The sequence below is a fragment of the Mirounga angustirostris genome, unplaced genomic scaffold (genome assembly GCF_029215605.1).
Source record: "Mirounga angustirostris isolate CCGP_5_RB_7025 unplaced genomic scaffold, mMirAng1.0.hap1 SCAF_9, whole genome shotgun sequence".
Taxonomy (NCBI): Eukaryota; Metazoa; Chordata; class Mammalia; order Carnivora; family Phocidae; genus Mirounga; species Mirounga angustirostris.
In genome coordinates, this window is record NW_026991717.1 from 55,268,082 (window position 1) to 55,283,905 (window position 15,824).

General features: G+C 42.0%; 1 protein-coding gene across 1 annotated transcript in view; it reads left to right on the forward strand.

Annotated features, from left to right (window-relative positions):
* The window catches only part of SHC4 (SHC adaptor protein 4), a 129,091-nt gene that overhangs the window by 26,777 nt on the left and 86,490 nt on the right, over window positions 1-15,824 (forward strand). Inside the window, exon 2 of the mRNA XM_045900127.3 lies at window positions 12,568-12,638. Within this exon, the coding sequence (XP_045756083.1) occupies window positions 12,568-12,638 (71 nt within the window). The remainder of the gene's footprint in view (window positions 1-12,567; window positions 12,639-15,824) is intronic.

A 15,824-nucleotide genomic window follows, 5' to 3' on the forward strand; every position in this document is an offset into this window, starting at 1 on the left:
GGTGAATGAGTGGAGGAGAGACTCAGTGTAGTGTTATCTCCCTGGGCTATATCCATCATGGAACATGGGGCACTTCAGGGGGGTCAGCATCATGGGGAAAACTCCTACCTGACCCAGGTACCATGGGGGAATTGCTATCAGCAGATGCCTCATCGATAGGAGGTACATCACTGTACTATCTGGTACTTTTGAAAGATGCTGGACTTGGAGTCTTCCCTGGATGGTAAACTTCTCCAGGTCAGGGAGATAACATGGACTATCACAGTGTTAAGCTTAAAGAGACCTGGGTTCTTCTCATTAGCCAGCTCTGTGGCCCTCGAGCAGAGCACCAAACCTCTGATAATCAGTTTTCTCCCATCTGTAAAAGGAGTGTCAGGGTCTGTCACAATTTTATCACAAGGATCAAATGAGATGACACTTGTGAAAAGAGACCCTGGAAATCTCTGTGTCAAAGCACGTGGTCGCATAGGATGGCTCTTCTGGCCTTGCCCAGACACAGAAAAGAGTTACTCGTGTCTCCCTACATGTGGGTGTGAAGTTATTCCTGGGAATGCTCGTGGCCCTTCCGAAGTTCTCGGTCTGCTTTTTGCCACCGGGATGACCTCCGACTGAGTGACTTTGTCTGTGCTCAGGTCTGTAGGCAGAGATGAAACCTCTCTCAGTTCAAAAAAATCCCCGTGGGTAAGGGGTTCTCGATGGGAGTAGGACTGTTGGTATGTGACCCTGCATAGCCACCCCGCGTGATGCAGATGGCTGTCATACTTTCCTTTCCCACGGACGGCCGGTACTTTTTTTTTTTTCAGACAAATTGGAAGGTTTCTTTGGCCCATTGTAGATAGCTCATATCCTAGTGTATTAGAGTGTCATCAAAGTGCCAACCCGACCAAGATCTTTATTGTTTATCTGGGCTTCCAGCACTCAAGACATTCTATCTGCAGGATCCTGGATTGCCCACTTTTCTTCCGAATCAATTCAAAACTTCCCTTATTTAATTCTAAAATTCCCCAGGAGATGATAGTTAAGACATTATCAGCTCCGCTCGCCTTAGAGGGACTTTAAAACAACAGATGTTTTCTCCATCTGCTGTGGGCAAAGGAGTCTACTTCGTTGGAAAAGAGCATAGGAGGAGAGGGTGGCCAAGGGGGCCCAGCTTTGCCCCCTTCACAGCCCTGCTCTGGGTTGGGCAGGAAGCCTGCAGAGGAAGTTCTTCCTTTTGGAAGAACAAGCAGAACACACCACTTACTTGAAGATTTCATCTTTGTAACCAGTGAGGACTCCGGGTTGAAATGACTTGGTTGCCGAGACCTGAGTGTGAATGAATGAACAATTCCAGATATTCAGGCTGTTGAACCTGGAGCAGAAGGAGCTTTTGGAAGGGGAGATGTTTGAATTTTTAAAAATATACTCAATTCAATCTACCCAAGTGTGTGTGTGTGTGTGTTTGAAGTATAATTAACCAAACCGTGTGATTTTGAGGGCTACTGCATGCAAGGTGGTCTTCCAGGTGTGGAGGACAGAGCAGTCTCAGCTCTTTGCTACCAACGTTCTAGTCAGGGGGCACAGACAACAAACAACAAATACATGATGCTATCAGCAATAAGTGATCCAAAGAAAAGCAAATACAAGGGGCGCCTGGGTGGCTCAGTCGGTTAAGCGTCTGCCTTCCCCTCAGGTCATGATCCCAGGGCCCTGGGATTGAGCCCCACATCAGGCTCCCTGCTCCACGGGAAGCCTGCTTCTCCCTCTCCCACTCCCCCTGCTTGTGTTCCTTCTCTTGCTGTGTCTCTCTCTGTCAAATAAATAAATAAAATCTTTAAAAAAAATAAAAAAGAAAGAAAAGCAAATACAAGAGAACAGAGAACGGTAGAGAGGGAGGGTGTCCACTGCTCTGTGCTCTTGGAGGCAAGTTTCTTAAGCGCCACCGCATCACTCTAAGAAAAGTCAGTCTTTGTGAAGACCCCTTGTGCCTCTTCCACCGAGGCCAGTCTTCTTGTTTGTCTCACTGAACTCCCTCGAAACTTGCTCCCCAATATTGCTCCCTGTTCCGGAGGAGGGGCCCTGCAACCCCATCGTCTACCTGCCCCGGTTTTCAATTGTTGCTGCACTAAACAGGGACGGACCTTCCAGTCCCTTCTCGTACGACACACATACTGAGTCAAAGCTGGCACAAGGAGGCCTTTGACCAGCTTCCCTTCAGGATTATTTTAACTGGCAACATACCCCTTTAAGAAGGAACACATTACAGATGGTCCAGTTAGGATGCAGGTTATTTTGAGACTTCCTGAATGTCATTTCTTGGCTACTTCATTCAAATAAATCATTTATTGCACTGTAAGAGGTGCAGGGGATAATGATGACTAAGACTCACTCCCTGCCCTTGAGAAGCCCACAGTCCAGCTGCAGGCTTAGACATTTAAAAAGATAAATTGCAGCACCACTGGGTGAGTGCAACCTTGGGGTATGACCAAGATGCTCTGGGAGCCCAAGGGAAGGGCAATGAACTCTGCCTCGAGAGTGCTGAAGAGGATGTCAAACAACTTTAATGATTTCTGATGCTTCATTTAGTTATTCATTATCCATCGATTCGACCATATTTCCTGCATGGTTTACATCGGGGTCACACGCTGCCTTGCAGATATTGTTTGTTTGGCCTGTTATAGTTGCTTAGTAGCAGCTTTATTGAGATGTAATCCACATGCCATCAATTCACCCATTTAAGGTGTGCAATTCAATGGTTTTAAGTATATTCACAGGGTTGTGCCAATACCTCCCATTTTAGAACATCGTTATCAACCCCAAAGGAAACCCCGGACCCTTCAGCAGTCACATCCCAACCCCCCAAACTTTCCAGCCCTCCTTTCTAGCTCTATAGGTTTGTCTACTCTGGACATTTCAGATAAATGAAATCATGCGACATGTGGTCTTTTGTGACTGCCTTCTTTCACTTAGAATAATATTTTCAAGATTCATTTATGTTTGTTCCTTTTCACTGCCAAATGCTTTTTCAATGCGTGATATGTCCTTTTTATCAATCTATTCATCAGTTGATGGATACTTGGTGGTTTCTACCTTTTGGCCATTATGAATAATGCTGCTATGAACATTTGGGTGCAAGATTTTGGTGTGGACATATGTTTTCAGTTTTCATGGGTATTTATTGAGGAGCGGAATTGCTAGGTCATATGGTAATTCTAAATTTAACTTTTTTTTTTTTTTAAGATTTTATTTATTTGAGAGGGAGAGTGAAAGCAAAAGAGAGAGAGAGAGAGCACAAGCTAGGGGGAGAGGCAGAGGGAGAGAGAGAAGCAGACTCCATGAGCAGGGAGCCTGATGTGGGGCTTGATCCAAGGACCCTGAGATCATGACCTGAGCCAAAGGCAGATGCTTAACTGACTGAGACACCCAGGTGCCCCTAAATTTAACTTTTTGAGGAATCGCCAAGCTGTTTTTCCTAGTGATTGCACCATTTTACATTCCCACACTGTATCAGGGTTCCAGTTTCTCCACGTCTTTGCCAACACTTGCTATTTTGGGTCCATTTGTTTTTTAAATGATGGCCATCTCAGAGGGTATGAAGTGGTATCTCACTGTCATTTTGCTCTGCATTTCCCTAATGAGGAATGATATTGAGCATCATTTTGTGTGCTTCTTGGCCATTTATGTATCTTCTTTGGATAAATGTTTATTCAGATCTTTTACCCATTTTCAGAGTGGGTTATTTGTCTTTTTATTATTGAGTTGGTAAGAGTTTTTTATATATTCTGGATCCAAGTCCATTATCAGATATATCATTTGCAAATATTTTCTCCCATTTTGTGGGTGGTCTTTTCATTTTCTTGGTAGTGTCCCATGAAGCACAAAAGTATTTAATTTTTATGAAATCCAATTTATCTATTTTTTTTATTAGCTTGTGCTTTTGCTGTTATATCCAAGGTCCTGATTTTTGTCTATTTTCTTTTATCATTTTAACTCTCATACATACGTCTTGGATCCATTTTGAGTTTATTTCTGCATATGGTATGAGGTGTGGGGTCTAGTTTCATTCCTTTTTTTATGTAGATATTCAATTGCTCCAGCACCATTTGTTGAAAAGACTGTCGTTTCCCCTTTTGCATTATTTTGGCATCCTTGTCAAAAATCAGTTGACAGTAAACATGAGGGTTTATTTCTGGCTTCTAATTCTATTCCTTTGATCTAAGTGTCTATCTTTATGCTATACCACACCTGTTTTGATTGTGTTGCTGGGTAGTAAGTTTTGAAATTGGAACATGTGAGTCCTCTAACTTTGTTCTTTCTCAAGATCATGCTGGCAACTCTGGGCCTCTTGAATTTCCTTGTGAGTTTTAGGAGCAGCTTGTCAATATCTGCAAAGAAGCCATCTGGGGTTTTGATAGGAATTTAGTTAATTCTGTAGATTAGTTTTGAGAGATTTTAGTTTTGCTACTTTAACAACATAAACTCATCTGATCCATGAGGGTGGATGTCTTTCCATTTATTATGATCTTCTTGAATTTCCTTCAACAATATTTTATAGTTTTAAAAGTATAAGTTTTACATTTATTTTGTTAAATTTATTTGTAAATATTTTATTCTTTTTGATTCTATTACAATGTAATTGTTTCCTTAATTTCATTTTTGGATTGTTCATTGTGACTGGTTGGGTTTTGAAATTAGGAAAACTTACAGATAAAGTCTGATTTCTGGCTTTGTCTGAAATCATATCTGGTTTCCCAAATAGCAACAAAGGACTTGAGTGAGTAGTTTGGGTTCTTTCTTCTTTTAGGCCATTTTTTTCTGAGTTTGTCCTCATCTGGCTACTTTCTTATATCTGGATTAATTCACTCATTAATATTGTGATTATTAAGCGCTGAGTTTTTGACCTTTATGATTGTTGTTTTGGGAAATCTAAGTTTGATGAGTTTTAGTTTGAATAAGGGATTAATATTATCTAAATCTTTAATATGATTATTTTTATGTACACATCCTATTCTTTCTCAAAAGTTATTCAAGCCATATCTTACTCATTCATCTCAGGAACATTGATGAGTTAGGCTCTATACTGAAGATACAAAGAAGAAATAGACACCATTTTTGCTTTAAAAGAGGTATATACACATTGATAAAAAGTGCCATATGGGCAACTAGAGTTTTATAAAAGGTCTGCTAGTAGTCCATAAAGTGTGCAGAAGAGGGCTTAGGAAAGGGAGTGTGGTCAAGACTGTGGTTAAGGAAGGGAGAGGAGAGGAGAGGACTCATGAAAGAAGTGACCTTTGCATGATGATAGTTGGGACCTTGTCCACTAAGCTAAGAGAGTTGGATCTTTTCCTGTGGACTGGTGTTTTCTCTAAAGTGTGATTCTTGGACCACCTGTAGCAGAATCACCTGAGTGCTTGTTTTTTGTTTTTAAAGATTTTATTTATTTATCAGAGAGAGAGAGAGAGCACAAGCAGGGGATGAGGCAGGCAGAGGGAGAAACAGGCTCCCTGCTGAGCAAGGAGCCTGATGCAGGACTCAATCCCAGGACCCTGAGATCATGACCTGAGCCGAAGGCAGACACTTAACTGACTGAGCCACCCAGGCGTCCCCACCTGAGTGCTTATTAAAATGCAGTTACTCAGACCTACTGAAACAGAATATCTCAGAGCCCAGGAATCTGCTTTTGAAAAATCTGCTTTTTAAGTTTCTCTGGTGATTTTGAAGTTCTATAAAGTTTGAGAAGCTCTGTTTGAGGATGGGGGCCCTGTAAAGATTTTTAGGTGGGAAAGGAGTAGGCTAGGATGGAGTTATATCATGCCAGACCTGAGTTTCAGTGAGGTGTTAGCTGCATTGGGAAAGGCAGATTCAGAGGGTGGGACACCAGAGACTCTGTTGTTGTGGGGGTTATTTCAAAATTCAGCACTATTGTGAAACTCAGGTAGAGTAAAGAGTACACTGGACAGTCCCTAAAATCTTCCATATCTGTGCACTTGGACTGTCAAAGGTCAGAATCAGTGCCTTATGTTTTTGTTTGTATTTACAGGGAGGCCTCCTTTCCCTGGGGCCATTGAGGTCAAGGTCTAATTTGGAGAGTAGGGTTTGGGGCTACAGGATTGAACAAAGAGATTGATCTCTTGCTTACCGCCAGCCAAATGAATATGGTTCATTTCAGGTACGTTGAACGGGCATATGATGCAGTTGAGAGGCAGAGTGCCCAAATGAGGATGGTAAAAGTTGGGGCAGGTGTGGAGTTGAGGGAAGAAGACAAGACAGATCCTGTCTTGAATTAGCAGGGCTCTGAGCTTGAATTGGCAGGGCTTGGCCCCTGATTGGATGAGGGATTTGAAAGAAGGGGAAGAGTTGAGTTTCCTGGCTCATGTAACTAGGTGAATGGTGATACTGTTGCTTGAGATCAGAAATGTAAGTAGAGGAATAATTTGGATACACTGAATTTGTGATGCAAGTGGAATGCATATTCATGTGATTACACTGGTCTGTAGCATGCAAAAGAACTTGGGTTGAAAATCTCTGTGCCATCAGTACCCAGGTAATAATTGAAGGCTTACATGGTAGAGATTGACTTTATTGAATGGGAGTAGAACTTGGACATCAGAATTTTCTAAGCTTCCCTGGTGATTCTAAGATGCAGTCAGGGTTGACTGCATAGTATAGGGTGAGAGGAGAAGAGACCATTGTTTAAAGAGAAAACAGGGGTAAAAATAAGGAACTAGCAAAGGAGACTAAGAAGGATCAGTCAGAGGATGAAGATGAAGAATCAGAGAAAAATGCTGTCATGAAAGCCAAACGGGGAGAGAGGGTCAGAGGAAAGAGAAGGAGGTGAGTAGAGGTCAGAAAGGGCAATGCCCTAGGCAGGTGAACCAGAACAAAAACAGTTGACTCAAGTAGACCCTGATAAGGTAGTTGGTTTGCTCAGGCAGTTTCAATAGAGTTTTGAGGCCAAAACTACTAGAGTGAGTTGAGGCATGGAGACAACATCACAAGATTATGAAGAGAATGTCTTCCCTCCAATCTCCCTTTCTTAGTGAGAAAGACTAGAAGTTATTTAAAGGTGGCAGAAAAATCCTGCCGTGTCTTTGGGCCACGTGGGTGGCCTTCACTATTGTCAAACATTTATTTCATGAAGGTCAAACCCTTGTCATATCACACTTAATTATATACTGTTCTTCGGTGTTTTGATCATTTCGAAGTGTCATTCTTCCCTGTCTTGTCAAATGCAGGGCCTCTGCCTGAAGCCTTCTCTGGAACAATATCCCCCTATACTCCTAACACAGGGGCAGGCACATTCCAGGAAAGGAATACTGCATGCCACAGAAAAAAAAAAAAAAGGAGTTAATCCTACTTAATAATTAATGAATTGTGCTTCCTAGAGGTTAAGGTAGGCTCTATTTAAATTTTAAACCCTATAATAATACTACCTACTTATTTTTAAAAAATAAACAATATAAAAGTGTAAAGTAAAAAGTAAAAGCTTGCCTCTCTCCCATTCCCAGAAGTAACCGCTGTTACCTTTCTTACCAGTTTCTTATGTGTCCTTCAGACATTCTTTCTGAGGATATAAGAATATATATCCTTTTTCTTTAGGTAATATGGTCAAAATCATTCTGTAAAGGAGCCAGTATGAGAAATTCTCATAAGCTAGCTATCATTCCTCCTCTCTGAAAACCCCAGTAATTTCTTCAAAGCCCAAGATACACATAGCAATGAATAGGCTGTTCACCTCTCCCTGGGAGCAAGTGGTTGAAGCTCAGACAGTACAAAAATATTATTGCTGCCTTGGGGCATGAAGAGAGAGCATGAGCTAGGAGTTAGGTAAGCTGTCTGTCAGGTGCTGAATAGGAAGGTTGTCTGAGCACTGCTGAGCTCCACTACTTTCTTACCACCCGTGTATGCCTCTAATAAAGGTCTTCGGTGTCCTCTCAGGGTCAGGAATTAGGGAGTGTCTTCTGTCTCGTGCGCCACCTCCTGTGTTCCCCAGAAGAAGCTGGATTCATCCTGCTCTCACCACTGTGGCCCCCAGGCTCATTTCATTGTTACCCACTTCAGTAGACCAAAGGAAGAGTCAGTGGGAGCCAGCTCAGTGACCCTTTTTCTGTTTTTACTTTTCCTGTTATACAAGGCTTACACACAGAGTCCCAGGATGGGCTACAGACTCTGGAATAAACCCTGATTCAGTCTCACTGCTTAAATGAAACTGAGCCAGGCACTTCCCTTTAATAGACTTTAATATATTCATCTATTAAATGGAATTAACAGTAATGACTATACTCCTAGAAAGAAAAGAAATAATCTCTTTCATGATTCTCTTATCCTTATGAGCCTGGGTTTCTTTCTTTTCTTTTCTTTCTTTTCTTTTCTCCTTCTTTTTTTAATGTAGGCTCCACGCCCAGTGTAGAGCCCAACATGAGGCTTGAACTCATGACAAGAGGATCGAGACCTGAGCTGAGATCAAGGGTCGGATACTTAACTGACTGAGCCACCCAGGTACCCCTGAGGCTGGGTTTCTTAAGAACAGAGTCCATATCTTATTCATATCCACATTTAATAAATGAGTAAGAGGTATTGTCATTCCCAGTTTATACCTAAATCAACAAACCAAACTTCTCCTTCCTCAGGCATTGACATTCAACCACTGTCTGCTTATGTGGTCATCAGGTACCTAAACAAAGAAGTGGACAGATTATTTTTATGCACTGCCCTCTCCCTGCTTCCTCATAGCAATGGTTTCTGAGTGAAATGGACTCTGTGAGTTAATGGGAAGACCAAGTCCAAAGTCCATTCCAGGCTTCAGGATAATTGTGAAAAAGCGGGCACCGATTCCCTCCCTTCCTTTTGCTCAGAGTGGCTTTCTCAACACATGCCCACAGTGGAAGGGGAAATGTACTCATTGTCATATCACCTCAGGCATGACTCACATTTCTAGTGTCTGGAGCGAAATAGAGGTTCCCATGAAGGACAAGGGGGTCGGAAGCAATGCCTGGATCTGTCTTAGAAGGAAGCGGATGAGGTGGTTACTGCCTTGAAGTGTGATTAAGAACAAAGCCTTGTAAGAGTCTCTCTCTTCCTGTTCTCTCTCCACTAAAAACCTCTTTCCTCACTGATAACCCAAATTCCACCATTGGTGATCTGCCGCACTGGACTGAAAATTGCCCCCACTTTGACACTCATCCTCACGTGGGTGTTGAGCCTCATTGGCCTTGGAGTGTCTCTGTCCAACTGACTCTGTTTGCCTTTTTCCCCATTCCTGTCCGATATGCAGCCTGCTCTCCCTTCCTGTTAAAGTCCCCACCATCAACTTTATCATCCAGGGCTCTCCCCACCTACTGCCGCTAGACTGCCTGAGGAGGACACGTTCTCCCCAGCCTCCCACTTCCCTACAAAACCTCTTCCATTTAGGTTGTTTGTTGCCAATCTCTAAGATGGGAACTAACAAAAATAACAGACAGAGGAAATGACAGAGAAATCCAAAAGTCTTCCAAAGGTATCATCCTGGTTTATAGTTACTGAGTCTCCTTCTGAGTCCTCATTTCTCCTGTACTCCTCATTTATCCCCCAGGATGAGAGACCAGTCAAACCTTCACATCCTTCCATCTCTTCTCTCCCTCTGCTCATTTTAAAGACACTGTTGGAGTTGAACAATAGAAGCTTTATTCATTCTTCCAACTAGTATTTATTGAGTACCAACATGTCCCAAGCACTGCCCCAGGTGCTGGGAATACAGCATTGATTATGTTTACAGTCAAGGGAATGAAGACAAGCAATAAACAAGCAAGCCAACAAGTAGACCTGATCATCCGTGGCACAAAGGTGACCAGTGAGGGCTGTGATGAAGGGTGACAGGAGGCAGTGATATTTAAATTAAAACCTACAGGTTGAGAAGAAGTCAGTCCTAGAAAGAGATGGCGGAAGAGCAAGACAGAAGGGGAGAGGGGAAGGGGCAAGTGCAAAGGCCCTGTGTTTGGAAAGAGTTGGGTGTACTTGAGGAAGAGAGAGAAGACCAATGTGTCAGCGACGTGTATACGGGGAGAATGACACAGATGAAGTTGGGGGGTAAGCAGGGGCCAGAAAACACAGGATCTGGGGGTTTATAATAACATGGTTGTTTTGATAATAAATACCAGGGGTTTCCAGAATGGAGGGACATTTTTGAAAAATCAATCTGGCAGAATATGTAGGTGGAAAAATGTAGGTGTTTGTTTACATTTTCAAAAAGTGTGCCTTGATGGGCTGGTTAGTATCATTGTCATCTGAACTTGATGATTTACCGCTGAAGGGAAAGATGACACCCACCTTGGTGCTGACAAAGCCTCCTGCAGGAATTAGAGGAGTAGCCCAGACCTGTACCCCAACTGTGTGGGGAGTTCATTCTTTCCAGGATGAGGGGTGCAGGAAATAGAGGAGCAGGAGCTAAGTCCTGAAATGAGAGAAGATACTGAAGGCAGGAGAAGCTGGAGCAGCCAGTGAGGACATGAAAACAATCTTTTCAATGCACCTCAGCATGAAACTTGGACCCTTGGAATCTCCTTTCCTGACAGTTCTGAGATGAACTTTCTACCACATCCCCTAAATCTAGATTTTCTTTCCTAATAAGTCTTATGGATTATTGAACAGAACTGTCCAGACATCACTCACTTTTCCAGTTATATCTTAACCTTGGGAAGTTAAGCATGATTGGGATGGTATAAAGTGTTCAAAAAATTTTTTGTATGTCAATACTAGAGACCCAAGAGGAGTGTGACAAACGAATCTGGCTGAGAATTGTCAGGTGATTGTCCTGGCCAGCGTGCTCTCCCAGCACTAGGCTCTAGGCAACATTTGGTAGGCTGACTTGCCGTTAGGATGCTAAATCTACAGAATTTGCTCAGAAGTACTATAAGAAGTGTCTGGGGAGGCACCCTCTGGATCCTGCCATCTTTCCACGGTGCTTTTGCCATTTCCAAGCAGAGGGAGGCTGGAAGGCTTCCAGAGGAAAGCTAAACAGGAAGCATATAATTTCCGAGGAGCTGACAGATAACTTTCAATCAGACCACTTGGCTCTCATAACATTTCCGAGCTCATTCTCAGAGACACACTCTCCCTCATCAGCTAAGGCTCTGCTAAGAGGATTTACTCCCACAGCCTCGCTTGGCAAAGCTACACAGAAGACTACTAAGTCTGCATCCCTAGGCTTAATTCTTCTCCACCATTCCAGAATCCAATTTTCAACTGCAGGCTTGTCATTTCCTGGATACCCCACCAATGTCTTTCAGTCAACGGGTCCCAAACCAACTCATCATCTTCCCCTCTCCTGGTTTTCCTGTTTCTGTTAATGGAATCACTGTTCCCTCTGCTACCCTGGCTGGAAACATCTGAGTCATCCTTGACTCATCCTTGTCTCTTATTCTCTAGATCAAATCAACTGCCGAATCATGTAGTATCTATTTCCGTGATGTCACTTGACTTAGTCCCCTCCTTCCTATTGCCGCCATCTCTCCTCGGTGTGGGCTCTCATTACTTCCCCCTCGACAGGAACATCCTCACTTTCCCCCCCACCAAAAACCCACCTCCATACTCCTGCCGACATAAGGCTTCTCACACACAGACAGACCACATCGCTCTGGTACCGGCAGCCCGCCATGGTTCCCATATTAAATATAAACTGTCTTTTCGCTTATAAGGCACAATTCCTTTTCTAATACTCCATGTTCAAGGGAAATTTACTAATTCCTGACGTAGGACATGACTCTTTTTTCCTTTCTTGAACCCTTTTAGTAAATGATCTTGTGAAAAAGTAAGATCTTCTTATATGACTAAATTTTGTATTTAGCAGTTATATGCTTGTTTTATCTCCTTAGAAGCTTCACTGGTCCCTGTATTATTTGCTTCACATACCATTGGAGCACATGCATGGACCCAGTGCTGTTCTAAGAGCTTCACCCATGTGAAAAAATTTAACTCTCGTAACAATTCTAATTGTTTCCCCCATTTTGCCAGTGACAAAACTGAAGTGTAGAGAAGTAACGTGCTGAGCTTCCATTACTAATAAGTGGCAGATCCAGGATTTGGATGTGCACAGTCCAGCACCAGAGCCCATGCTCGAACTCACATCATCTTTGCTACCTGCCTTCCTGCTATCAAAGTTGGGATTTGGCTGTGTTTTATTTTTTTATTTATTTTTTTAAAGATTTTATTTATTTATTTGACAGAGAGAGACACAGCAAGAGAGGGAACACAAGCAGGGGGAGTGGGAGAGGGAGAAGCAGGCTTCCCGCTGAGCAGGGAGCCCGATGCGGGGCTTGATGCGGGGCTTGATGTGGGGCTCAATCCCAGGAATGTGGGATCATGACCTGAGCCGAAGGCAGATGCTTAACAACTGAGCCACCCAGAAGTCCCTGGCTGATGTTTTATAACTGAACTGAGGCTTAAGGCATGTGTCCATTAATGGTCAGAAATATCAATGGTAGGCTAAGTGTGCCAATGTAAGTTGGTATCAGGAGCTGACTTAAGGCGTTTCCCAGGAAATCACTATGAAGATGAGAAACATCATTGTGCTATTTTTTTTCCAACTTATTCTTTTTTTTTTCTTTATTCCAGTACATGGGCTGTATTGAAGTACTGCAATCAATGAGGTCACTGGATTTTGGAATGAGAACCCAAGTAACAAGGTAAGAGAACAAAAATGGGAGAGGATTTGTGGGCTATAGTTTAAAGTCAGAGTAGTTTCTCCCTCCCTGTAGGAATTTCATGCAAACCTTCAAAGTCACCATGGGCATTTATTTATGGTTGGAAGCTAGAACATAGCCCAGTGACCGTGGATGAGGGGCTCATCTTGTGAAAGACTTCCCAGTTGTGTGGTGGAGCATCTGCATTCCATATAAGAACTGATGAGATGATGCAGTCATAGAAATAGCTGGTTCTCTGGGTACCAAAAGTATGTAAAAGGATGCCTGGACATTGAATATTACAGAACGTCAGGCCTGTTGAAGAAGTAGCTGAAAAGAAGACTAGGGAAGAGCTTTCTGTATCAGAAAGCCCAAGTTCTCCCCATTTACGAGACATAAAACCTGCTTGCTCCTTGTCTGAGTCTTCCTCCTCTGTGTACAGTGAGTTGTGTGGAATTGAACCAGGGGAGTATTACCCAGCATAGGGGAAGCACAAATCAGAAGCAGAAATACAAGGCATGGGTCATTAAGGTCAAGTTCAAGGCAAGAACGGAAAGAGGAACAAGCATGTGCCCAGACTGGTAACTGGGAGAATTGTGAGGTGAGGGGATGAGGTGAGAGGACTGGGTTGATGTGAGTGATTCAAGATGAAGCCTTGGGCATCTTTTCTACATGGTGTCACTGTGTGTCTCAGGGACAAGCTACAGTGCCAATCTGCATCTGTGGTTGCAGGCCAGCCTTTCCAAAGGTGAATGTTCTCATTACGAAGACAGGATAACTCTTCCTCATGCTCATCCCATGAAATTGTAGGCCTAGACAAAGTTTCCTGTGGTTCAAAGTTTTGGGGAAAGGAATCACATTGCTCTTTAGGAGAGTGGCAGTATACAGGAGAATATTAAAACCTTGAGAAGTCCTGTATATGTAGCAGTCTCAAAAATCCTATCTCAAGATTGTCTCAACTTGTTTGGCCCCAGAATCCTCTTTTTTTCATGTAACATAAATGAACATCCCACGTATTCCTAGGGTTCCATGAAATGCACTTTAGGAAATGCTATCTTGGACTCACTAGGGTGCATTCTAATCTGTCTTCCCAAATTCCTCACCATCCTTCTCTTCTGAGTTTTCTTTTTCCCATTCTCCGTCCCTTCAACTATTCTGCGGGTGACCTGGCGTCTAGATGACTTTCTCCCCTATTAGTCCTACTTTGGATGTGTCCAGGCTTTATTTTCATCCCAATGATCCTTAACCTGGAGAAAACCCTTTCTCCAATCCTGAGCAGATTACAGATGGGAGGAAGAAGGTAGCTATGCCAGGTACCTGGAATGGGGACACTGGACAAAGGAATGCCCACTGTCCTTACCTAAGGATGACTGATTTTCTGTTCATTCATCTACTCATTTTCTTTCACTCAAATATTTATGGAGTGCCCATTAAGTGCCTGAAGCTGTTCAAGAATTGAGGATGCAGAAGCCTCTGACCTCGTGAAGTTTATGTTCTAGCTGGGGAAGCAAGACTATAGCAAGGAAACAAATAAATATACAATATAGTTTCATGTAGTAATAAGTGCCATTACTGTAATAATAAAGCAGGGTACGGGGATAGAGCTGTAGGGGGGTGCTTTTATTTTTAAACTTTTAAATTTTTAAAAAACTTGTGTATAGTTGACACACAATGTTACATTAGTTTCAGGTGTACAACATAGTGATTCAACTTCTCTATACTTTATGCTGTGCTCACCACAAGTGTAGTTACCATCTGTTTAGGGGCTGGGCTTTTAAATGTTATTTTCTAGCTATAAAAATATTGTATGGTTACTTAGAACATTTGGAAAATAGAGAAAAGTATGAAAAAAGAAAATCACTCATAATCTCACCTAAAATAATGTCTACCAACATTTTGTGTTTTGGAATACCTTTCCAGTCTTTTTTCATACATGAACGTACGATGATTTTTATAGAAAATCTGGAAAATAGTTGATACTACTTCTATCATCTTGAGCATTTCCCTGTTGCTAAATATTCAAAACTATTATTTATTGTAATACAATATGCATAACATAAAATTTACCATTTTTAAGTATACTGTTCAGTAGCATTAAGTACATTCATGTTGTTGTGCAGCCATTACTTACCACCCATCTCCAGAACTTCCTCATCTTTCCAGATTGAAGCTCTGTACTTAATAAATAATAACTCCTCATTCCCTCCTCCCCCAGCCCATGGCAACCACCATTCTACTTTATGTGTCTATAAATTTGCCTACTCTGGGTACCCCTTGTAAGTGGAATCATGTAGTATTTGTCCTTTTGTGACTGATTTATTTCGTTTAACACAATGTCCTCAAGATTTCGAACAAGACCAAACAATATAACTGTTTTGAAGGCATTTAATGTGTATTGCTAAATCATTCTGCAGAAGAACTGACTAGATATTCTCTCTCAGCCATGTAGTATCTTTTATTTTTAGTATCGATTTTTTTAAATCTTTGTGAACTTGGAAGTCTATAGTTTCCTATTGTTTAGTAAATGGTAAAAGATTATTTTTTCTGTGCCATGAAGATTAAGTTCATAACTAATGTACACACCCAAGGGGAGGTGCCTGGCATGGTATCTGGATGTTATTCCTTGTAGATGTGTCCATGTGTGATTCAGGTATGGTGCATTGTGCTCTGGGCAGAGTTGTGTAAGCTCAAGGATTCCTCTAAAATCTCTAATTCCTACCCAGTTTCCCAAATATTTACTTTGCTTCCTTCTCTTTTAATTTTTCCATCTTTATCTCATTCTCCTCTCTTCTCTCAACATACATGTATTTTGACATTTGACCACTTGCCAAGTTGCATTGTTACCAATTGTCTTGGATGTTATCATTAAAACATTAGGTTTAATCAGGTTTTGAGTTATTTTAAATTTAAAGTTCACATATTCACCAGGCATCATTTAACTCATAATCCTACTTAATCTGAGAAGAAAGATTTCACTGGACTGGTTACAATTCCAAAAGAAAGAACTTTATTTTGTGTGACCACAGCTACCTCCCTACCTTTACCATCAAACATAAACATAAAATCAATCAGGGCTGAATGCTGATAAACTAGTGTATCTAATTGCCACTCTAGATACAAACTGTATTTCAGGCTGATGTCCCACCCATGGTAAATGGTCTCACCATCTCTAAATTAGTTAATACATTA